Source organism: Narcine bancroftii, chromosome 11, assembly GCF_036971445.1.
Source record: "Narcine bancroftii isolate sNarBan1 chromosome 11, sNarBan1.hap1, whole genome shotgun sequence".
Lineage (NCBI taxonomy): Eukaryota > Metazoa > Chordata > Chondrichthyes > Torpediniformes > Narcinidae > Narcine > Narcine bancroftii.
In genome coordinates, this window is record NC_091479.1 from 44,875,194 (window position 1) to 44,900,149 (window position 24,956).

A 24,956-nucleotide genomic window follows, 5' to 3' on the forward strand; every position below is an offset into this window, starting at 1 on the left:
CACAATTTCCCAATAACCGATCGGCTGCTTGGACTTGAAGAAATGTCTTCAATGAAAATGTAATATCATTGGAATTCTCTTCCCTGTTGAAGGTTCATTTGAAATTGGGATCCATGGACTTGTGATGAGTTTATTGCCATATCCATTCGTAGCGGGATAATATGCATCAAACTTAGATGCAGATACTTTGAAAAAAGTAACAGGCATTAAATTGTAAGTGGTAATAAATATGAAGGAAAAGATTGATAATAAATAGTCTCCCTTGCAGTTGGGGTACAATGTATTCCTTGAGATCAGAGGAATCTTGGAGCCAGGACAAAGTGATCCCGTGTTTCCCAAGGATTTGATTGAGTTGTTGGGGTAGTTGTAAGTTGATGGGCCAAATGGTTTGCTGCTCCTTCCTCTGGCTCTGCTTTCTGTCTTGCGATGCTGATTGGGTGCGTCTGTGTGTTCGCTCGCTCGCTGATTGGTTGCATCAATTGTGCGAGCCAATGGGTTGATTCGGTGAGGCTGCTATTGGATTGGACGCTGAGTCAGGTTGGATTGATGGGCGGGTTCGCGGGTTGATTGGCTCTTGCTGTGAGGAGGCGGGACGTTGGCGGCAGCATCGCCTGATCGGAGTCTGTCGCGTCGCCGCGAGCGCAAAATGGAAGAAGTTAGTGGCGGCGTCGGGACCTTCCTCAGCCACACGGTCCTGCAGCCCGCCAGGCCCCAGAGCCGAGGCGTCGGTGCAGGGCCTGATGGTGCCGACAGGGCGAGGCTGGGAGCTGCCCAGAGGGAGGGGGTGGGCAAGGGGGTAAGAAGGAGATTGGCGCATGCGTGGTGGGTTCGCGACTTGGTGTTCAGTTCGACCATGTGCGGCTGATACGCATGTGCCAACGGACGGCCAATGAGTGAACCTTTTGCGCAAGGACCAACCGAGGACTCGCGCATGTGCACTGAAATTAAGATGGCTGCCCCCAGCCCATGGACCCCCAGACACTGAGTCACAAAGTCAATCCACACATTTTGGGTTTGACGTGTCCTGTGTCTCTGTTCTCATTTGTCAAATCATTTGATTTTAAAAATAGGCTCTAAGACTTCAGATCTCCTCGCACGCGGTCAAAACCTTGACTTGCGACCATCGTGGACCCACCCTCCCCCGACGTGGTACTACGGTCGCAGGTCGGGGAGGACCTGTCGGGGTCATTGAGTCGCTTAGGAAGGGATGGAAAACCAATCCAATGTTCTTTGCTTCCCAATGCTCATAGAATGTGTCTGATTCCATTCCTTTTTCCTGTTGTAGCATCACATTCTTCATAAAGTTAGATGTTATTTTTTAAAGTTGTGTCACCTGAACAATAATGCTCCAACCCTTCTGATCCTGACGTACCATGTGTCTAAAATGTCATGTTTCTCAGTTACGTCCGAATGCCTTGAAAAATATAGGGACTTTGGTGTTAACAATACAGAGTAAGAGAGAGCGCTGCTCAGGGAGCTGAAGAAGGAATTCGTCCATCGTTATTGAATGAAGATCTACCAGGACCAATGCCTGAAGAGGGTGCACAAAATCAGTGAACAAGTGCGGACTCGAAAGGCCAACATGGCCTGTTTCCGCTCTGTAAATAGTTATATGGTTATATTTCACCAATCCTTTTGAATTTATGATCTCTTGAATTTCTGGTCATGTTTTCTATTTAGGTTGGTGTATCTTGCAGACCTGTTTGGTTGCAGCAAGTAAGAAGTTATCACCTTGTAGCATCCGCTGTGGAAGTGCTACCACATACTGTTTTAAACTCCCCATGTGTGCTCGCTGGCCCACCCACTTCTGGTGACGTACTTCCCGACTTCCAGCTTTATGTCATTGTGTCGTGTTGTCACTCTCCAGCTGGCTGCCGCTACGTGGAAGTGTAGGGCTCCTCAGCCCATACATGGTGCTAGGAGTGGGCTCCTTCTCATCAGTGAAGGGGAGTCCGTGCCATCTTGGACTATCCGAGTGTGGCAGTGATTTGACCTCTTTTTGCTCACCTGGTCTCTTGGCGCACCATAATCTCAGCGTTTATAAGGGGGAAATTCTTTCAATGTTTCATTCAACTTTATTACAGAATTCTTCCTAGATTATCTGTGTAACATTGAATGTTATGGGTTTTCATGAACAGGGATCATGATTTTACTCATAATTTGGTGAGCCAATGGATGGGACATTTTTTACTAATGCCCCATGGGAATCCAAATAAAAATGAAGTGACAAAATTAGGAAGGTTTGTTGACCCTTGTTTTTAAGCAGGACGTCAGGATGATTTTCATCTTGCTTGCTGAATTAAAATGTGATTTGTCAGTTCTTAATGGCAGCTGCCATATTGGCATTGCAAGGAGAGATGGGAAATGGATCAGGTCCTTGGTGGTGCCAGTAATGCAACGTAGAAAGATGTCATGGGGCTGAATGTGGTTTAGGGAGGGAGAGGGTATTAATTTTTGGGAAACGTATGTGACCAGCCACCTATCAATATTTCCCTCAAATAGAAACTCCTGCTGGTAGAAGCCATTTCCTATTTTAAACAGGCCCAATGTCATTACCCAAGCAGATATTGTTTCGAGCCCAAAGGATCCCAAAACCAGTAGCAATAGACATTCACCCAGACAAGTGGTTTTTAAAACAAGTTATTTTTAATCAAATTTAAACATGAAAATAGAATGAAATTTTAATTTAACTCTATACTTAACTAACCCAAATTAACCCCCTTCTAATTCTTAGTGCACATGTTTGTAATGTGTATAAATTTAAGAAAAGTTCTTTGGTTCACATTTCAATCTCACTTCTCCTTCTTCCAAGTTCTCTGGATGCATGGAAATCTTCTGCTGTGCACAGAATTGAACATGTACAAACTTCACCAGGTTTTGGTGCTTGAAAGGTAAATGTTTACCAATCAGGACGGTTCTTGTAGGGTTTTTAGAGAGAGATTTGTTGTTCCAGGATTTCCAAAACTGAGGTACCACCATTATTCACCTCAATGTCTCGCTGATGAAACTTGCCCCGTCAGGGTTTTCCAGATGGTAACTTCTTTCTTCTCGCTACCACAGAGTTCATTGCTCACAACAGAACTAATTTCTTCTGCTCAAGCTGCTATATAAACAAAACCCAGGAGTGATTTTCCTCAAAGCACCCCGCAGAAAGGTACTTTAAGTCATCCGGCTCCATTTCCAAACAATGGTCATTCATTTTATGACATCAGTTCGATAAACACCTACTTGTGAATGTGAATAACATTCTCCAGAGATCTTCAATATTTCTTCAGTCTTTCAAATAAGATCTGTTTTAAAATGTGTGTGTGTATTTATGTAACCTACACTCAATCTTACCAAAATCCCAAATATTACCAACTTCTCCAAATATATTTATCCATTACAATAACATAAAGAGCATTTAAGAGACTCTTCGACAGGCATACATGGGTGAAATAAAAACAGGGTTGAAGCGGGCGCACAGTACGGTATTACGAACTGCCACCGTCAGTGCACAGATTTATCTCACACATCGTGGGCTAACAGTGCTGGGAGGCAAAGTACAGTGAGTGGATCAGATGAAGGCCCCTGCCTAAAGGCGTGGGGCACTCATGGCTCGTAGCCTTAACCTGCTGATCCTGTGGACCGGCAGGTATTCACTAACGAGCTAATTTACAGGCAGGGAACAAAAGGTCTGTGTATGTCTGCAATAAAGCAGTATTGAGTTGACTACCTTTGTATGTGTTTGCCTTTATTTAGTAGCATCTACCTTCTTGGGACCTTCCCAAGATCGTGTTATATGGCGAGCTCTCCACTGGCCACCGTGACAGAGGAGCACCAAAGAAAAGGTACAAGGACTGCCTAAAGAAATCTCTTGGTGCCTGCCACATTGACCACCGCCAGTGGGCTGATATCGCCTCAAACCGTGCATCTTGGCGCCTCACAGTTTGACGGGCAGCAACCTCCTTTGAAGAAGACCGCAGAGCCCATCTCACTGACAAAAGGCAAAGGAGGAAAAACCTAACACCCAACCCCAACCAACCAATTTTCCCCTGCAGCCGCTGCAACCGTGTCTGCCTGTCCCGCATCGGACTTGTCAGCCACAAACGAGCCTGCAGCTGACGTGGACTTTTTACCCCCTCCATAAATCTTCGTCCGCAAAGCCAAGCAAAAGAAAAGAAGTAGCATCTACCATAGTAGCTGCTACAGTGTATTATTCTTTTGTTAGGAATATCTAGATCAACACAACATCGTGGGCCAAAGGGCTTGTACCGTGCTGTAATATTCTGTTATTTCTGTTATTGCTTGACTTTGAATATCTGTTGTAAGCTGTGTGAGACTTCAATAATGTAGCAAATGTGCACCTCAACATTGCGGTCAGGAGTTTGTATCTCCTGGTTGACTTGAGCTTTTCTCATTTTTACTCAATGCTTTATAGTTCTGGTCAGTAAGAAAAGAAATATTGTGCATGTTGAGTATGTCATTATGATTGAAAGTAACACTGGAAAAGAGTCAGTAACACCAAGGTAAATAGCACCCTGTAGTGGCTGGTGCAGTTTCCTGATGGGCAGAAGTTATCTCTCAGTGGCTACAGTGATGTGAAAATGTGGGTAAATTATTTTGCATATGATTTATACATGGAAAAATTAGTTGTTGTTTGTTCCAGTTTCAGGTAGGTGTGGTCGCAAAGTGGGTAAGGATAGAAAATATTGGGGATCAACAACTGGGGTTGCATTTGATGGCGTGGAAGTCGATATGGATGCTCAGAATAAGGCTAATCTGATTAGGCAAGCCACTGGCTCTTATACTTCCACCAGTGAATTGAGAATTGAATTTTGAGTCATTTACGGTGGGTAACTTCAAAGTCTGTTGATTGTAAGACTAAATTAAGAGCCCTTTTGCCCCTGGCTGTGCTGAAAGATTGTTTTGTTTATAACTAATTCTTTCTGAGAGGGAGAATAGACTGAAGCTACTTTCCTACTCATTGTTGATATATTTTGCAGTAATATCTTTCAAATAATTACGGACTCCTAATTACCACATGCAATCCCCAGTCACTTTATCATTTCTGCCACCTACGACACGCTGGAGTCACATCTTCCCCTCCCCCTTTCTGCTTTTACCAGGGACTGCTTTCATCCTGTCATTCTGGTTTGCTAATCTCTCTCCACACATTCCTCCCTGTCCTAGGTCACCACCCTTCCCACCACCCCTGCCCACCACCCTTCCCCTCCCCAGGTTTCACTCTCACTCCTGTTGATTCACCCAGTTCCCCTTGTATTCTCTCTTCCAAACCAGATGACTTATGAATGTGGGCAGAGAAATGGCAGATGAAGTTTAATCTGGACAAGTGTCTTGCACTTTGAGAGAACTTGTCATACTGTTGCAAAGAGGGATCTTGGGGTCCAAGCGCGAGCTCCTTGAAAGAGGCAACACAAGTGGAGGGTGTTAAAGAAAGTATTCTTCATTGAGCAGGGCATGAAGTATAAATGTGGTTAGGCCACATTTCGAGTGTTTTCTGCATTTCTAGTTGCTGCATGACAAAAGGAGTTTATCAGGGGGTTGCTTGGTTTAGAGCATTGGGTCTAAGGAGAGGTTGGACAAATTTGGAGTATTTGAGGCTGAGAGATGACCTGGTTGAAATTTATCCAATTATTTTAGTCCTGGAGAAGGTAGATTTCTTCTTCCCCCACCCCTGTGGGAGATGTAAAAATACTACAATACCTATATTGAACATGAGAGAGGAAAAGGAGAGAAGTGAGACAGGGTTTTGCACAGTGCGTTGGGGGTTTGGCACACGCTGCCAAGATAATGGTGAAATCACCACGATTTAAGAGGCATTTGGTTGGGCACATGAACAAGAGGGAATGGGTGATGTGTTTGGACCATGTGCTGACAGATGGGATTAATTTAAATGAGCATCATGGTCACCACAGATATTGTTCACCAAATGGCCTATTCCTGGGCTGCTCTGTTGGGTGATGATTCATCTCTTTTCAAGGATAGTTGCCGATGGGCAGTAAACTTGTCACAGAAGCCTAACTCCAATGAATGTATTTAGAACATTTCCATGAGTTAATTCCCAGTAGAAACACCATTTTATCATTCAAGATGTGTAGCCACAGCAATAATGCAAAGTTTGAAGGCCATCATCACTGAATCCATTTTAATCAGCCTTCACCTTGTACAATGTTCAGTTGAGACAAGAAAATCAAAATGGAACTTTTAACCTCTAGGAAAGATGAGTAATCCTCTGTACCACAGAATTATTGCTGAAAAAATATTTGGAAAATTTTGTGAATTCAGCTTCCAAAGAGGGGATGAAGAGGAACCACAACAAGATTTTAAAAGATTAAACCCAGAACATTTATTAGAAGATGTTCATCACAATAAACATGTTCAGGTTCAGTAATGATCGATTCTGGAATGGCATGTGGCCGTAATAAAAGGAATGCAGGATAGATATATTCCAAGGAAAAAGAAATTAATGATTTAGATTGTGGTTTAAATGGTTTTGTGGCCAAATTTGCGGAGGTCACCAAGATAGGGGACAGAGTGGGAAGTGTAGAAACCGTAAAGATGCAGAAGGGTATAAACAGATTAGGAAACTGGGCAAAATGATGGCAGATGAGATTTAACACCGAGAAATGTACAGTTGTACATTTTGGCAGTGGAAATAAACAGGAAGCATACTATTTGGATGGGATGAAAATTCAGATCTTGGATGTGCAAAGGGACCTGGCTGTCCTTGTGCAAGGAAAACTAAAAGTTAATGACCAGGTGAAATTGGTCATGAAGAAAGTGAATGCTATGTTGGCATTCATTTCAAGAGGTATGGTGTACAAGAGTAAAGAGGTGTTAATGAGGCTCTATGGGGCACTGGTGAGAGCTCATTTCGAGTACCAGGTGCAGTTTTGGGCCCCCTATCTGAGAAAGGATGTGATGTTGTTGGAGAGGGTGCAGAGGAGAATGACTAGGATGATTCCCAGAATGCAAAGGATAACGTACGAGGAGTGTGTGACAGCTCTTGGGTTGTATTCATTGGAGTACAGGAAATTAAAGAAGAAATCTCAAGGAGGCATTTTGTATTTTGAAAGGTTTAGATAGGGTGGATGCGGGTAAGATGTTTCCCTTGGTAGGTGAATCGAGGATAAGAAAATGAGAGGTTATCCATATAAAATAGAGATTGGGAGTAACTTCTTTAACCAGAGGGTCATGGATCTGTGGAACTCACTGCCTGTTACAGCAGTGGAAGACAGTTCACTGGGAGTATTTAAACAAGAAATAGACAAGTATCTCGTAGTGAGAGCATGAAGGGATATATGGAAAAGTCTAGAAATTGGAAGGAGTGTCGAGTAGCTTAGTGTTTACGGAGCAGACTCAATGGGCTTGGTGGCCTGGTCTGTTCCTTTGTCTTGGAAGCTTGTTCTCATTTGAGAGAGATTATTGAAGGCAACTGGGAAAATGGAAAAATACTCGGCAGTTGTTAGAGTAGGTTATTAGTTTGGCATATCTCTGTAAAATTCCAAACCTGTCTGTCACTTTGGATCAGTGCCGGTCCCACCAACCCCTGAAGAACATGGACTTTCTAATATGTCATGTGTTCTTTCAGCTACAAATAATTCTCTTAATCATACATGGCCAGAGGTCACTCACATTTCATATCAGTCTTGCAATCATTTTGGGTGTGTTTTCAGTTGTAAATGTGGCAAATTCCATTTTGGGAGTGGATTTCTTGTCACATCTTTCAGTGATGTATTTGAAAAAACGTTGTGTGGACTGCAGCTCTCGAATGCAAGTGAGCTGCATTTGTTGTCCTTCCAATGCCATCTGCTGCCTGACAAGCCTTCAACCTGACTCCTGCCCTTTCCGAGCCTTGCTCAAGTGATTCGTGATCCCATTGTAATAGTGTACGGACATGCAATAAGCCACCATATAAAGGCAGGGTCTGAGACGCAGGCTCGTAAAACCCCCAGATTATCTTAAAATTGCAAGATTGGATTGGCAAGAGTTGGGCATATTCCACAGATCTGACAGCTGCTGGGCTTCACGGTTGCATATGGTTCTGAAAAATACTAGGGATTGGCGGCCTTGCAGAGATGATCGTCCCCTGAACAATTCCACCGTGCCTGACTGAAACAATATTCCAAATTTAGAAGACTTCTCAGCAAACCTCCTTGGCAAATGTGCATTTGCCAAAATAGATCTAGAAAGTGCTTACTATTAGATTCCATTTGAGTCTTCGGATGTCACGAAGACAGCAGTGATGGTTCCGTTCGGCATGTTTGAATTTCTGAGAATACCATTCGGTCTATGGAATGCAGCTCAGACATTCCAGTGGTTCATGGACCATGAACTCACTGGCCTTGGGTTTTTTTGGTGCTTGTGTTGATCGAGGAGATTCTGGTTGTAAGTGTGGATGAAGAGGAGCACAAGAGCCACCTTATTTCATTGTTTCCGAGGCTTGAGGAATGTGGCATCGTGATCAATCCCAGGAAAGTGTTTCTGGTGTTTCTGATCTTGTATTTTTGGGAGCTCGAGTTATGCCACATGGTATTTTGCCGGATGAATGGAAAGTGCATGAAATTGAGAATTTCCTCCCCCATTACATTTGGCCAGTTGTGATGGTTTTAGGTATGAGGAATTTTTATTACTGTTCCCTGGTGAATGTCGCAGCATCTCTATGACCTCTTGCTGAACAACTCAAAGGATATGATGTCTGCTTCAAAAAGACATTATCTTTGGGAGATGCTTTTTTTCCAGCCAAGCGGTCACCGGCTCAGGCAAAGTATAGTACATGTGGGCAAGAACTCTTAGCTATCTATCTCGCAGTGAAACGTTTCTGTTTTAAAAAATATATATTTATAGTTTTGTATACAGTTCAATATAATAATAGAATCATATCCAAATGATACGTTCAATGATCAAAATAGAATAAAAAATAAATGGTTGTACTGTACATAAAAGTGAGAAGAGAGAAAAAGTATAAAAGAAAAAAATACAGATCTAGGTGCAAAGCTCCTGTGATAACTATTCCCTCCCAAAAGGAAAGGCTGGAAATTTGATATAGTAGAATTAAACCAACATGATAAGGTTCAACCATTAAGATTAAAGAAAAGTGGTGGTGGGGTGGGGAAGTGAAAACATTAGATATCAAAACACATATCTAAATATGGTTTGCATATTTTGATGTATGTATCATAACCATTTCTAATATAAAACATCAATTTTGCTAAGGGAATACAATTTTGCATTTCCCCACAATCAATTTTAAGATGGGATTCAGATTTCCATGGATTTGCTTTTCAACTCCTGGCCACTGCAAATGTGACTTTAAAAAATACTTAATTGGTATTTTGAGAACTTGAATTAGGCTTCTAAATCATTTACATTTCCCAAAAGTAAAAGCTCAGGTGTTGATGGGAAACATGATTATAATTTGTTCCAAAAAATTGCTCACATCTTTCCAAAATGATGTCACCTTGAGACATAACCAGAGAGAATCTATAAACGTACCAATTTCTGTGCCACATCTAAAACATAAATTTGAAAAATTTGGAATAAATTAATTGATGTGGCATTAAGTATAATCGATGAATAAGTTTATAATTAACTTATCTATTGAAAACATTAATTACTGTCCCAACAAATGTCAGACCAGCAAAATGGGTCAATTTCAGTTGTCAAATCCAATTTCCATCTTTTTATTTATTCAAGTCTGGATTTGGAGATACCTCTTGAAGTAGAAGATACAATTTGGAAATAAGTTTATTTGTAATTCCCTCATGAATCCCAATCTCCAAATCAATATTTCAACTTTTTATTGGAAGGTCATCCTTTGACCATTTGTACAGACCACCAGCCTCTTTTGCATACTGCAAGTAGAAGCACACATCTCCACTTGCCCAGAGAGATTCAGCACTTGGACTTCATCCTACAATTTTCATTGGACACACAACACATCTGAGTAAAGGCGAATGCTGTGGCTGGTGCCCTATCCAGGTGTGACATTACATTCAACTACTGCCATTGATTTCACTGCCATGGTTCATCCTGTGAAACCAGATCAACTCTAGTCTCCTTCTTCAAGATGTGACCCTGGATGAATTGGGTGAAGAGTTGGTCTGTGATTTTTTTTCCCCAACAGAAAGGACTATGCCATTTGTGTGGGCGGCTATGAGGCAGGAGATTTCTCTTCACAATCTATCTCTTCCTGGTAGAAGAGCATCAATCAAACTGGTTAAGGAACATCTTACCTGGCTTCATGTTAAACAGAATGTTGGATTATGGGCAAGGACTCACTTGCTGGATCAACGCCCGAAAGTCTCCAGGCACATGAAATTCAAGCTGGGGGAATTTGTTGTTTTGGATTCCCATGTCCAGCATGTGCACCTTGTGGCTTGGAAGGTCCACTTCCGTCATCTCGGCAATGTACTTATCTGATCACGTTTGAGGACAGGACAACCAGGTGGCAGGATGGAATTCCTATCATCGGCATCTCTGCAGAGACAATTGTTTGGGCTTTCATGGATCATTGGATTCCATTTTTTGGTGTTCTGGGCACTATTACAACAGATTGAGGGGTTCAGTTCGAGTCAGCATTGGTTTGAGTTCTCACAGAGCCTCTGGGCACTACATGAATTACGGCTAAGTATTTCAGGCTAACAGCCTTTTGAGCACTTCCATCGTTGGGTGGGGGGGGGGCTCTGGATTTTTCCCACTGTTCAAAAAGTATGGGGGGGTGGTTGAAGGTGAATTGGGAGGCACAGGCTTGTGGGCCTAAAGGGTCTGTTACTGTGCTGTAACTCATCTTAAAGTATCACATTGACTCTGATATGTTACTAATGTAAATCTTGGTAGTAATGGTGTGTATGATTCTGCTTTGTCTTGATCACTGCGGCTATTGGCCTCGCCTCTCATGTGGAACCCTATAACTTGTGTGTTTTGGAATTACCTTGTTGTGAGGAGTATATCTGAATGAATAGCTTCACTAATTACTCACCATGTTCATGTTTAAAGTCCATCTATCCTTGTCTGCCAAGTCTGCACTGGGAAATTGTAAATGTTACTCCACTCTTTAAGAAGGAAGAGAGGCAAAAGACTGTAAATTTTAGACCATGTCTTCACATAAAAAAAATTATTATGAAAATTATGTTATCTTTTCCAAACAAATACAAGCTTTCTTTATGCCAACGATTCATATTTAAATCCACATAATTTATCCACGTAATAACAATACATTCACTAGCCAATACTAATGTGAACCGAATAAATTCAATTTGAGATTTATCCATTCTTAAACCCATTGTTAAAGTTGTAATATACACTATTTAAAAAAAGCAGTGGATCTAACATTAAAGTAGTCTCTCATAAATCCGCCTTAAACTCTTTAATTTTTTTCTCCAAAAAGACTTACTTTATCACACAACCAGACAGAATTGAAAAAAAAAGTACCAATTTGAGTCCCACAATGAATACACAAATCTGAATGACTAAATCCATATCTATTTAACTTTTCCGGCTTTTAATACAGCTGATGTTGAAAATTATAGTCCACCAAATTTAGTCACACTATCTTCACACATAGTAGTCCATCCTTCCTCAGATAATTTTAAGGTTAAATCTTTGATTTATCTAAATCCAGTTTAGCCATTTTCTCTTGCAACAAAGAATACATTTCTGAAATAAATCCCTTTCTGCCCCATTTACAATTACATTTTTAAATTTAGTTAACTTAGGCATCTTCAATTCCTGCCAAAAATTCTTCACTACTGGAGCACATACTTTAAAATATGCAAAGAAAGAATTTAATGGTACCTCAAATTTTCCTCAAGCCTATCAAAAGAAAGAAATATCCCATCTTCAAAACAATCTGCAAACACTTGAATACCTTTCAAATGGCAAATCTTTAAATATTGAGATTATTCATCAAGAAGGATATGAATTTATCCTGATATAATGGAATTTATAATGAAACCTTATCTCCAGTTCCTATTTCCTGATTTCTTTTATTCCAAATATCACTTAAGTGTCATAATACTGGCACATTATAATAATGCAAAGGATGAGGAGTCCATCAAAATATACATTGATGTATAATAGAATGAGAAATCTGTGCAAATGCCTCTTTAGCCCAGCGAGGAGATTGATTAACATCTAACATCATATTAATAAATTTTAACTGATAATTAACTAATAGTTTAATAAATAATTCTGAAAATGAGACCATTGTAGTCTCGAAAGCATATTTTCCTGTCAATGTTTGCAATAATACTCTAGTCAATATACTTTTCTATAAAAATATTCTGATTGCTGCATAACTCTTTAAAAAAATATGTTTGGAAGTGAACATAGAATTGATTGAAAAAGATATGAATACAAGGAAAAATATTCATTTTAACACAATTCACATGTGTCATTTATGTCAGAGGAAGACCTTTTCATTTAATTAAATCAGCTTTAATTTTTGTCTTTAGTAAAACATAGTTCAACGTACACAAATATTGATAAGACGCATCAAACAATAGCCATAAATATTTAATTTTCTTAGTCCATCTAAGCTGTGTAATCTGTTTACCAGCAGTATAATCTTCCTCTGTAATTGATAATATGTACCTCTTATCCCAATTAACCTTATAAGCAGACATTTTTCCATATTGTACCAAACAGGTTTGCAGATGTCATAATGATTGCTGAGGATTTGTTAAATATATTGGTACATCATCTGCAAACAAATGAATCTTACATTCCTCTTCATTTATTTTAATCCCACTAATTTTATCATTTTATCTTTTAGCCTGGGCTACCGGTTCTATCACCAATGTCGACAAAGGACAACATTGCCTTGTGGAGCGTGTTAAATTAAACATATCTGAAATTTGTCCATTCGTCACCATACTCGCCAAAGGATTTTTATACAAGGCTTTAACCCAAAAAAGGTAAAAAAGGTCCAAACTTAAACCTTTCAAATATTTTAAATAAAAAGTACCTTTCAACTTGATCAAAGGCTTTTTCCGCATCTAATACCACTATCACTGATTGATTCAAACAACGTCAACAGTCAAGCAATATTTTCAGAAGAAAATCTATTCTTAATGAAACCTGCTAGATCAACGTATTAAACGTGTCAAATACTTTGCAAGTCTATTAGCTACTATCTTATAATCTACATTTAAAAAATAAATTGGTCGATATGAGACAACTTTGAATGGGGGTCTCTTTTTCCCCAAGCCTATTCCTATTGGGCATCTCAGCTACTTCCTTGCACATTTGCTCTTCTAGTTCCCTCTTCCCATTTGGCGGCCTATAATATACCCTTATAATAATAACCTCACCCTTCTTATATTTTAGTTTTACCCACACTGCCTCCCTCGAAGAGCAGTTCAGTCAAAGAAGGATGAAGACGCTGACGGGCGGCAAAAATGGTGTTTTTACCATCGCCATTGTGGGAAAAATGCCCATAAATGTGTCCTGCCACGTACCTATTACAGAAGAAAGGCAGGAAACGAAAAACCAGCTTCTATTATTGGCCTCGGCAGCTGGTACAAGAACGGGCCTATTTTATCTTCAAGACGACACGTTTCTTGTAGACACAAGTGCTGAGGTCCGTTTGCTCCCACCCAACCTATTTTGAAATATAAACCACATCAATAACAATACCTGGCTCTTCAAACAGCAAATGGGATGATAATTCCCTGCTTTGGCACATGACGGGTCATGTTTGGGATAGGAGGTGTGACATTCCATTGGAATTGCGTATTGGCTTCCATTGCACAACCCATTATGGGTGCAAATTTTTTAAAGTCCCATGACTTGCTAGTAGACGTGAATTGGAGGAAATTGGTTCATGCTACCACTTTTCAAACATACCCACTAGTCTGCAGCAAAGGGAGAGTTTCCCATCTCGGGGTCCAGACCCTGCACAAAGATGCCTACGCTGTCCTGCTCAATGAATTTCCCGGTATTATCTCTCCGAATTTCAATACCTCCAAAACAGTACATCGAGGGCCATTGCCAACATCTCACATTCTTTAGCCGACATTGATGGCCATTGGAGATGAAATATCGTGCATTGTATCAAGGCACACGGCACTTCTGATTTGTTTTGGAGAGTCGGCATTTCACTGTGTTCACAGACCACCAGCCACTCGTTTTTGCCTTCAGCAAAATAACGGATCCATGGTCAGCAAGACAGCGGGTTAGTTTCTGGTGACGGTTCTGGGGGGGGGGGGGATGTAGCAGTTGTCTTGTGGGCCGAGTGGGCAAGGTTCTTTGGCAGGTGCGTGAATTCATAAGACAGACAGCTGGGAACTCATTCATTTAATTGACTGACCACGCGTGGTGCTGTGTGCTGAGGAATGGCACATTGATCTATGGATTCTCCTGCTGAAAGGCGTGGGACACTCTCAGGGCTTAATTTAAACCTGTGGTCCTGTGGATTGGCAGCAAACTCATAATGATGTTCCACCTTGACCCATGGAGCCCGGGACATGCAGTAAATTAAAGAAGCCTGTAAAGTCTGAATAAAGCAGTCTTGTGTTGACTAGCCTGGTGTGTGTGTGGTGTGTGTGTGTGTGTGTGTGTTGCTTTAGTAGCTCTATCGAAGTAGCCGCTAAATACATAAATATTTGGGGTGATTATCGCACTTACAGGATACTTTTCATCCATCTCACAGCCTGTGGGAAGAAGCTATTCCCCAGCCTGGCAGTCCTGATTTTGATGATGGACGTGGTTAAAGATGCTGTACACTGCACGGAAATGGTCTTTTTACTGTTCCTTGAGCCCTATTTGAACAACACTCCCAGTAAATGTCATCTACAGAAGGAAGGGACACCCCAGTGATCCTCACAACTCTTTGCATCATTCCTGACTGATGCTTTACAGCTACTAGACCATCCAAAGGTGTAGCCAGACAGGAGACTCAACTGCGCTCCTGTAAAATCTCAGGATGAGAGGCGTTGGCCTTGACCTCCTCAGCCTCCTTGGGAAGTGTAGGCCCTTCCTGACCAATAAGGAGGAGTGATTGTTTGGTGTAGTAATACGTGTGCTGTGTGGATAAGAATTTTATGTGATTGTATTGACTATTCTTGCTCTTTAACAATCTTTAGTGGATAGAAGTAGTCATTGTACTTTAGGATGTACAATCATGTACAGATTGTCTTTAAATAGCCATTTGGCCCAGATGTCTATTCAGTCCAAGAATACGTTCGATCACAGGCAGATTTTGAACAATAACCTCATTCATTCTGCAACAACTGCCACTTAATTTTGCCAGTTGTTCAAAGGTAAACTATATGGAGAAAACACCACTGTCAAGTCTTCTGCCTTCAAGGAGTAAATATATTGAAATGGGCAATAGATCAAGAGATGGAAACAGTGAAATCAGACAGAGGTGAGTGGCGACTTAAATTAGAAACATTTGTGTTCACAGATCCACAGAGCCCAGGTGTTTAGCAGAGTGTTCACCCAGTCTGTATTTGATCTTGCAGATATCGAGGTCAACTGAGTCATCCAAATGTAGGAAATTAGGATGGATGGGGTTCATGTGAAACTCTGCCTCAACTGGAAGGTCTGATTGTGGCCTTGGATGGAGGTGAGAGGAGATGTAGGGACAAGTTTGGCAATTTCTGTAGTTCCAATGGGGAGTGCATCAGGTGGTGGTGGGTGGAGAGGGTAGTGCCGTCGAGGGAGTCACAGAAAGACGTGCACCTGTGAAAAGAGGATATGAGTGGAGCAGGTTAGATGTTGCAGGTTAGAGGATGGTGCTGAAGTTGGAAGTGTTAAAAGATAATGTGTCAGATGTGGCAGCTGTTGGGTAGTAAGTGAGAAACCTGTGAGATTCTGTCCTTGTAGTGCCGAAGAGGAGGTGGGGTAAGGGCAGAAAGAGAATTGGAGATATAGGTGCAGGCTTTTTCAATGACAGTAAGGGGGAATCTGCATTTATTGAAGAAACAAGACATTTTGGGTGTCCTGGAGTAGAAGACCTCATCTTGGGACTGTTACAGGCCCAGAGGACCCCAAAACCTCGCAGCAATAGAAAATCACCAAGACAAATGGATACTTAAACAAATGAAATTTTTATTTTTTTTAAACAAAAAAACAATCAACCTTAAACTTATCACTATTAATGTAACTCCTAATTCTAAATGCAGGTGTATTTAAAGTGTATAAAGTGCTTTGACACTCCTACAAATTCACTGGTGTCTATCAATTCTTATGCTATGCACAGAATTCAACATTTATGACTTTTCACCAAGATCTGGTGCTTAAAAGTAAATGTTTACCCTCCAGGAAGGCCCTTGTTGGTTTCAGAGAGGGATTTCTTGTTCATTGGACACACAAAACTGATTCCCTCTGATCAGTCACTTTGGTGACTTGCCAAAGAAACTTTCACTATCAGGGTTTTCCAAATAATAACCTCTTCTGCAGGACACCATTGAGTTCCTTTTGTTTCAGTTGAAACACCATTTCTAGCCAGCCATTTCCTCTTGTATGTAGAACAAGGTTTTTCAACAGGCTGAACTGAGAACTCACAACCCGTCTTCAAAATCGGGTTTCAACAAGATGCCAGTTTGCATCTTTATCTTTTAGAAAAAAGCCTATTTGGTGACTCTTCTCTGCTTGCAAAAGCACATGACCTTCTTAGAACAGAAAACTTCTGAGTCCATTTATCTGTTGCTTTAAAAACAATAATCCATTTACACCTGCTTTTGAAATTATTTAGCAAAACAGTCTCCTTGTTTTGTTTTTGCAAAGGCTCTCGGCGCCTGAATGACTCACTCTCAGCAAAGCTCTTGCATTTTAAGTAAGAGATGTTTTGCGAATTGTTAGTGTTTGTTTGTGACCTACATGACTCCTACAATCCGTCCATCAAAAACGTATTTACATACAATATAAAATATATAATCTGTCACAGGACAGATGCAGCAGAGGAGTTGTGATAAAATCAATGGTGTCCTTGCAAAAAAAAACATGGGAAGAGGTATAATCCAGTTGGCTCTGGTGAGTGGAGTTTGTAATAGTTTGAAACTTGAACCTCTCTCTCTATTTTAGGAGACAATTTACTGTCATGTAATTAAAAAGTATCATATGATACAAAATTGATTTGATTTCCTGCTGTAAGACAGACAGATTCGCCATTGACAGAAGTTGCCTGAAATGCCTCTTGCGGTCAGAGAAGGAAGCAAAAAAAATTCATACTCTCCTGCTCCCCCCCTCCACCATCCTGAATCCTGGGCCAAGTCACTGATGGTCTGTGGATTGTCTTTCAATGCTCACAGACCAATCCAAGTCATTGGCAATGTGAGCTCCACTTTTGAACCTCTGACATGATTAGGAACCCATTAGGACCCACTCTTATCCCAGGTCTGATACCTGACACCCTTTTAGCCAATTTCCAACCAGTATTTAGCAATCCACAGCGTGGTGTAAGTTCCTTGACTTCTTTGTCCAGAAGCCCACAGCCTGCGTAGATTCCTTTCCTCAATTTACCAACAGCCTGTCACCTATGTGGGTCCTTCAGCTGCAGAACCCCTCACTGGTCTGCTTCCATGGTCACTGTATTGAATCCTCTGCTTCTCAGATGTTGATGTTTTCTTGTGCCCTGTGCTAGTCCTCTATTTCCACAGAGTTCGCGGTGGCGAGGAAATCTAACACACCTAATTAAAAATTTTACATCTTAGAGGAGAATCTCACATGTCTGGAGGGATGGAAAGGGCATTATTACAAATTGAAGCCTAATATTTGAATATTCATGTGCCAAATTTGCAAAAGGATAGAGTATATATTTCTCAAGCTATATGTAATTTTTTCTAAAGGAAGACAATTTTGAAATTTTGCATGTCATCTTGGCATCCCTAAAAATTTATCTGATTTCCGAGTAAGTTCAATACATTTCCACATCCCTGCTAATGCTAATTTAACAAATTTCAATTGATATATTACTAGTTTTAATTTGGGCCTTATTCCTTCAATATTTCCTAATAAAAATAGAGTTGGATTTTGCGGATAAACAACTCTGTAACTTGTTCCAAAAAATTTGTAATTCTCCCCAAAAAGATCTCACATTAGGACAAAGCTAAGTTGAATGCAATAAAGTTGCTACATCTTCACCACACTTCAAACATCGATCTGATAATTCTGATTTTATTCTATTCAATTTCTCTGGTGGAAGAAGTAACTGTAGAAGAAAAACGAGTTGTGAATTCCTTCCTCACTGCTGCAGTGTGGAACTCTGGTCAATAGTTCCAGACTGCTGAGTTGAAGTGAATTAATACAACTCCCCTGGATCAAATGATCTCTGTTGCCAAATCAGCTTCCTGTCGAGCTTTTCAAATCCAACTGCCTGAGTCACCTGACTCCAGGTGCAGCTTTCAGATAAAATCCTTGCTGACATCTGCTACATGACTGATGTAAAAACAATTATGCTGAACTAATTGGTATCATACATTGAGAAACTTGTATGGATCTGCCAATATTTGCCAATCAATTACAATATTCAGATACATTTCCCACGTTTGTCTCGACTTATGAACTCCTCATTTAAAAGTTCCTACTTGTAATCAAGAGGACATCACAGAAGTAAACTTTTTAACAATTCCTCTTTATAAGGAATTTCTATTTCAGTACAACATGGTTGGTTCTAACTTATCCTTCAAATATGCTATTAGTTGGAAATAGCAAAAAAGATTGCAATGAGTTATACGATATTTATTTCTCAGTTGCTCAAATAACATGAATTGACCCCTTTCATAACAATCTTCAACATTTATAATCCTCTTACGAAACCAGCTATCCAGAAATTGATGATCCTTTGAAAAAGAGACGAGGATTTCGAATCAAAGCCATTCTGGGTGATGTACATCCACTTCCACCAATTTCATCAATTATTTTATTCCATATATTAATCAAATGTTTCAACAATGGTGTATCTTTATTACCAACCATTAATTTCAATTCCCACTTGTATAAAAATTCTTCTGCTTTTCTCTCTCCTATTTTATACATTTTAAAGGCAATTTTTCCCCTTTCACAAAAAGAAGCAAGAAATCTCATTTGAGCTGCTCGATAACAATTTTTAAAATGAGGAAGCTGCAATCCTCTGAATGCAGAATTTGTTTTGTGTCACATGTAATATGGGATTCAATCAGAAATGGGTTCACGTGACGTAAACTCATGATGCAGACTGTTTTCTGAAAATGGAATACAAGAGGAGGGTTGTCTAGGTCTTTCGCAGGATATAGATTACAAGATATAGGGGAAAAGTAGGCATATTGAGTCTGTTCCACCATTCTTCCACTCACCCCCACTGCCCAGCTCTCTCCCCATTACCCGTGATTCCTTGACTAATCAACTACCTGTCAATCTCTGCTTTAAATACACCCAATGACCTCAGTTCCACAGGTTCACGACCCACTGACAAAATCAATTTTTCCACATCCGTTTTAAATTGACACCCTTTTATTCTGAAATTATGTCCCTTGTTCTAGAATCTCCTACCATGGGAAACATCTTTGCCATATGTACTCTGTCCAAGCCTTCCAGCATTTGAAATGCCTCTGAGGTCTCCCTTATCCTTCTGTACTCCAACTAGTACAGTCAAAGAGTCGACAATTGTTCCTCATACACTCACCACAGTATAGGCCAGAATTTATTGTACATCACTGTTAAACTTTTTCACTGCACTGATTCCGGTGTCAGCAGTATCTTTCAAAGTTAACTGTACATCACCTTCAGCATTCTTCCCACACTGAACCCAGTTTCACAGTATCTGCCACAGTTTATCGTACATCACTTTTAAACCTTCTCAGTACTGTAAACCTGGTGTCACAGTACCTGCCACAGTTCATTGAACCTGACTGTTAAACCTTCTCACTAATGTTGGACCTTCTCCAACACCAGCACATCTTTTCTCAAATACAGCACCCAAAACTCTAATTCTGATCGAACGGAAAGGGAATTCTCCTACGATACAGACACAACAGTGAAATGATATTATGTCTTGTTGATATTTACAAAAATTATTGAAGAGTCAATTAATAACTTTGAAAAGATGCCGGGACCCATTAATGGAATATTATTATAACCTAAAGAATGGGGGTTGTTCTGAAGCTTGGTGCTGTGTTACGAGACCAGAGGATCCCAAAACCCAGCAGCAATAAATATTCACCAAGACAAATGGTTACTTAAACAAAAGCTGATTTTAATTATCTTTAAACATGAAAACAGATAAGACTTTAACTTATCACTATTTTACTACTTTAACTTACTTTATCTAACTTACCCCCCTTCTAATTCAAAGTGCACGTGTGTGTAATGTGTGTGTAAGTTCAGAAAAGTTCTTTGGTTCACAGTCCAATCTCACTTCTAATTCCTCCAAGTCCACTGTTTGCAGGCCATTCTTATACTGTGCACAGAATTTAACATATATCAAGTTCACCAGATTTTGGTGCTCAAAAGGTGAATGATTACCACTCGGGAAGGTTTTTGTTGGTTTTCAGAGAGAGGTGTGTTGTTCAGGGAAGCATTAGTGTTTTTGTGACTCAACGTACCAGCATCTGAAGTCCGCTATCTCTTCAGAAAAGCTCTGAGAGCTTTAGCATGCAGCAGAGCTGAACCAGGACTTTGCAGGTATTTAAGGGAGTGTGTGGGCAGGGTTTGTTCTAGACCAACAATCTAACCAAATGACACTGCTTGAAATCAAGATTCAAACCATTTTGAGGAATACAACAGAAATTGTTCAACAAGAGCCTGGTGTTCCCTGAGGAGTTTTCTTTCAATAGTGGAAATGATTTTTTTTTAAAAGCCCATTAATCTTCCTGATAGAGATCTTTGTATTTAACTTTCAGGTTGCTCTCTGTTGTTAACTTGGAGACCTTTAATGGGGTGGCTGGGTGGAATCTTTGCTTTAACCAAGTAGTTCTCTTGCAATTTTCCAGCTGTAGGATGCGATGCAGTTGCTTGCAAGTTTAGCAAGTGGACTTATGATGTGAAACTGCAAATCACAGCACCATTTTTGTTTTTGAAAATGCAAATGTGAAAATTTTATCTTTGATCTCCTTGGTTTGCTTAAGTTTACAGAGGAGATGTTGGGTCAAGCTGAGAAGACAGAGGTTGGATGCCTATTTGGCGAAACGGCTGGGCATAGCAGAAAACACAAAACGAGGGACTGAAAAAATAATGAAGCAGACTGAAGTGCCGTTGAACTAAACCCAAGTAAAAATTTAATTTTGTGCAGTGTACTTAAGAGACCAAACGATTTGGGCTTTTTGTGGTGACCTATTTAAATGAACAAAATCTGTCTAGAATAGAAGTTTATGCAATGTTTGGAAGTTGCCACAAAAAAATGGAGATATAAATTAGATGTTGTAATTAAGATAAATGAACAATACAATGAGCCTGGTGTCACAGTATCTGCCTCCCTCTACCATATATCACCATTAAACCTTCTCCCCAATATGAACCTGATGTCACAGTATAGGCCAGAATTTATTGTACATCACTTTTTCACTGCACTGATTCCGGTGTCAGCAGTATCTGTCAAAGTTAACTGTACATCACCTTCAGCATTCTTCCCACACTGAACCCGGTTTCACAGTATCTGCCACAGTTTAATGTACCTCACTTTTAAACCTTCTCAGTTCTGTAAACCTGGTGTCACAGTACCTGCCACAGTTCATTGAACCTGACTGTTAAACCTTCTCACGAATCTGAATCCTGTCTCATAGTTTCTGTCTCTGTCTATCGGACATCAACGTTAAACTTTCTCCCCCCTGTGAACCTGGTGTAATAGTATTTGCCTCAGTCTACCGTCCATCATCTTTTAACCTTCTCCCCACTGTAAACCTGGTGTTACAGCATCTACCTCAGTCTCCCATACATCACCCTTAAATCTCCTCCCTACTGTGAACCTGGTGTAAATGTATCTGCAATAGTGTTATATGCATCACTTTTTAACATTCTTCCCACTGTGAACCTGGTTTCACAATTTCTGCCACAGTTTATCGTACATCACTTATAAACCTTTTCAGTACTGTAAACCGGGTGTCACAGTACCTGCCACAGTTCATTGAACCTGACTGTTAAACCTTCTCACTAATGTAAAACGGTGTCACATTATCCTTGTCACACCTCCATACATCACCGTTCAAGCTTCAACCCACTGTGAACCCGGTGTCCACAGTATCTACCACAGTTTATCGTACATCACTGACACAACTCCCCACTGTGAACACAGTGTGACAGTATATGCCTCAGTCTACCGAACATCACCATTAAACCTTCTCTCAACTAAGAAACTGGTGTCACCCGATCTGCCACAATTTATCCTACATCAATGTTAAACATTCTCCCCACTTTGAACACGGTGTCACAGTATCTGCCTCAGTCTCCCGTACAGGACACTTAAACCTTCTCCCCACTGTGAACCTGGAGTCACAATACCCGCCTCAATATACCTTACATCACCCATAGACTTTCCCTCCACTGCGAACCTGTTGTAACAGTATCTGCCTCAGACTCCCATATATCACCATTAAACATACTCTCCACTGTGATCCTGTATATGCCAGAGTTTTTTTATACATCACTGTTAAACATTCTCACTGCCCTGAACCTGGTGTCACAGTTTCTGTCCCAGTCTACTGTACATCACCATTAAACGTTCTCCACACTGTGAACTCAGCGTCACAGAATCTGCCAGAGTTTATTGTACATCTCGTTAAAGATTCTCCCCACGGTGAACCTGGTGACACAGTATCTGACACAGTTTATCGTACATTAATGTTAAACATTTTCACTCCCGTGAACCCATTGTCTCAGTATCTATCTCAGTCCACCGTACATCCCCGATAAAAATTCTCCCCCCTGTGAAGCTGGTGTCAGAGTATCTGCGTACGTCTATCGTACGTCACCATGAAACATTCTCCCAACAGTGAAAACAGTGTCACTTTCTCTGCCACAGTTTATCATACAGAACTGTTAAATGTTCTCCCCACTGTCACAGCATTTGCCTCAGTTTCTCGTACATCACCAGTAAACTTTTCCCCCACTGTGAGGCCAGTTTTACTGTACCTACCACAGTTTATCGTACATCACCATTAAACCTTCTCCGTGCTGTACACCTAGAGTCATGGTATCTACCTCAATTTACTGTATATCATCATTAAATCTTCTCCCCACTGTGAACACAGTGTCACAGTATTTGCCTCAGTCTACCGTACATCACTGTTATACCTTATTTCCCATTGTGCACCTGGTGTCACAGTATCTATCTCAATTTACCATACATCACCATTAAACCTTCTCCCCAATGTGAACCATTTGTCAAAGTTTCTGCCAGTGTTTATCGTACATCACAGTTAAACCTTGCCCCACTGTGAACATGATCTCATAGTATCTGCCTCAGTCTACCGTACATCACTTTTAAAACTTATCCCTACTGTGCACCTGGAGTCATGGTATCTACCTCAATTTACCATACATCATCGTTAAACATTCTCCTCACTGTGAACACGGCGTCACAGTATCTGCCTCAGTCTACTGTATATCTCCCGTATATCTCAATTAACTCTTTTCCCATTGTGAACCTGGTTTCACGGCATCTGACAAAATTTATCGTACACTGTTAAACATTCTCAAAACTGTTAATCTGGCATCAAAGAATCTGCCTTACTCTATTGAACATCACTGACAAAACTTCTGCCCACTACAAACCCAGTGTCACCGTATCTGCATCAGTCTACAGTATATCACCATTAAAACTTCTCTCCACTGTTAACCTAGTGCCACAGCATCTGCTATATTGTTCATCAATGTTAAACCTCTCACTGCTGCTGGGAACCCGGTGTCACAGTATCTGCCTCAGTCTGCTGTACCTCACCGTTAAACCATCTCAGTACTGTGATCTGGTGTCTGATATCCTGCCTCAATCTACTGTTAAACATTCTCCCCACTGTGAACCTGGTGTCACATTATCCACCACAGTTTATTGTACATCACTGATAAACTTTCTCATTGCTGTGAACCTGGTGTTACATGATCTGCCACAGTTAATTGTACATCTCTGATGAACCTCCACTCCAGTGTGAACCTGGTGTCACAGTATCTACCTCAGCCAACCATACATCACCATTAAACCTTCTCCCTACTGTGAACCCAGTGAAATAATATCTGCCTCAGTCTCTCGAAAATCACCATTAAAATTTCTCCCCACTTTTTACTCTGTGTCTCTGTATCTGCAACCTTTAAACCTCTTCCGCACTGTGAACCTGGTGTCACAATACTTGCCACAGTTAATTGAACCTGACTGTTAAACCTTCTCACTAATGTGAACCTGGTTTCACAGTATCCGTCTGAGTCTCCCGAACATCACACTTAAAACTTCTCCCCTCTGTGAATTCATTATAACAGTTTATGCCAGAGTTTATTATACATCACTGATAAACCTCCCCACTGTGAACTGGGTGTCATAACATCTGTCTCCATGCACTGTACATCACCAATAAAGCTTCCCCCCACTGTGAACCTCATGAAACATTTTCTGACACATTTTATCATCCAACACTGTTAAAACTCTCATTGCTATACAACCATATAAAGCACAGAACAGGCCAGTGTGGCCCTACTAGTCCATGCCGGAACAAATCCCCACCCTCCTAGTTCCACTGACCAGCACCTGGTCCATACCCTCCAATCCTCTCCCCTCCATGTCATCATCCAGTCTTTCCTTAAATGTAAATAACGTCCCTGCTTCAACCACCTCCGCTGAAGTTATGCTCAGGAACTATGAGAAATACAATAAATACGAGATTACGTGTGATACAACATAACTGGATACACAGGCTATACATTACACCTCAAAAGTTAAATAAATGGGATCCAACAGTATCTGACAGATGTTTTCGCTGTAAAAAGGAAATGGGAACAACAATTCATGCAATCTGGACATGTGAAAAAGTGAAAAATTTTTGGGAAGA

General features: G+C 40.6%; 1 protein-coding gene across 1 annotated transcript in view; it reads left to right on the plus strand.

Moving 5' to 3' along the window:
• The window catches only part of LOC138745207 (uncharacterized), a 76,373-nt gene extending 62,164 nt beyond the window's left edge, over nucleotides 1-14,209 (plus strand). The window contains exons 4-5 of the mRNA XM_069902268.1: nucleotides 12,779-12,920; nucleotides 13,333-14,209. Of these exons, the coding sequence (XP_069758369.1) occupies nucleotides 12,779-12,920; nucleotides 13,333-13,615 (425 nt within the window). The 3' untranslated portion in view covers nucleotides 13,616-14,209. The remainder of the gene's footprint in view (nucleotides 1-12,778; nucleotides 12,921-13,332) is intronic.
• Nucleotides 14,210-24,956: the final 10,747 nt, after the last annotated feature.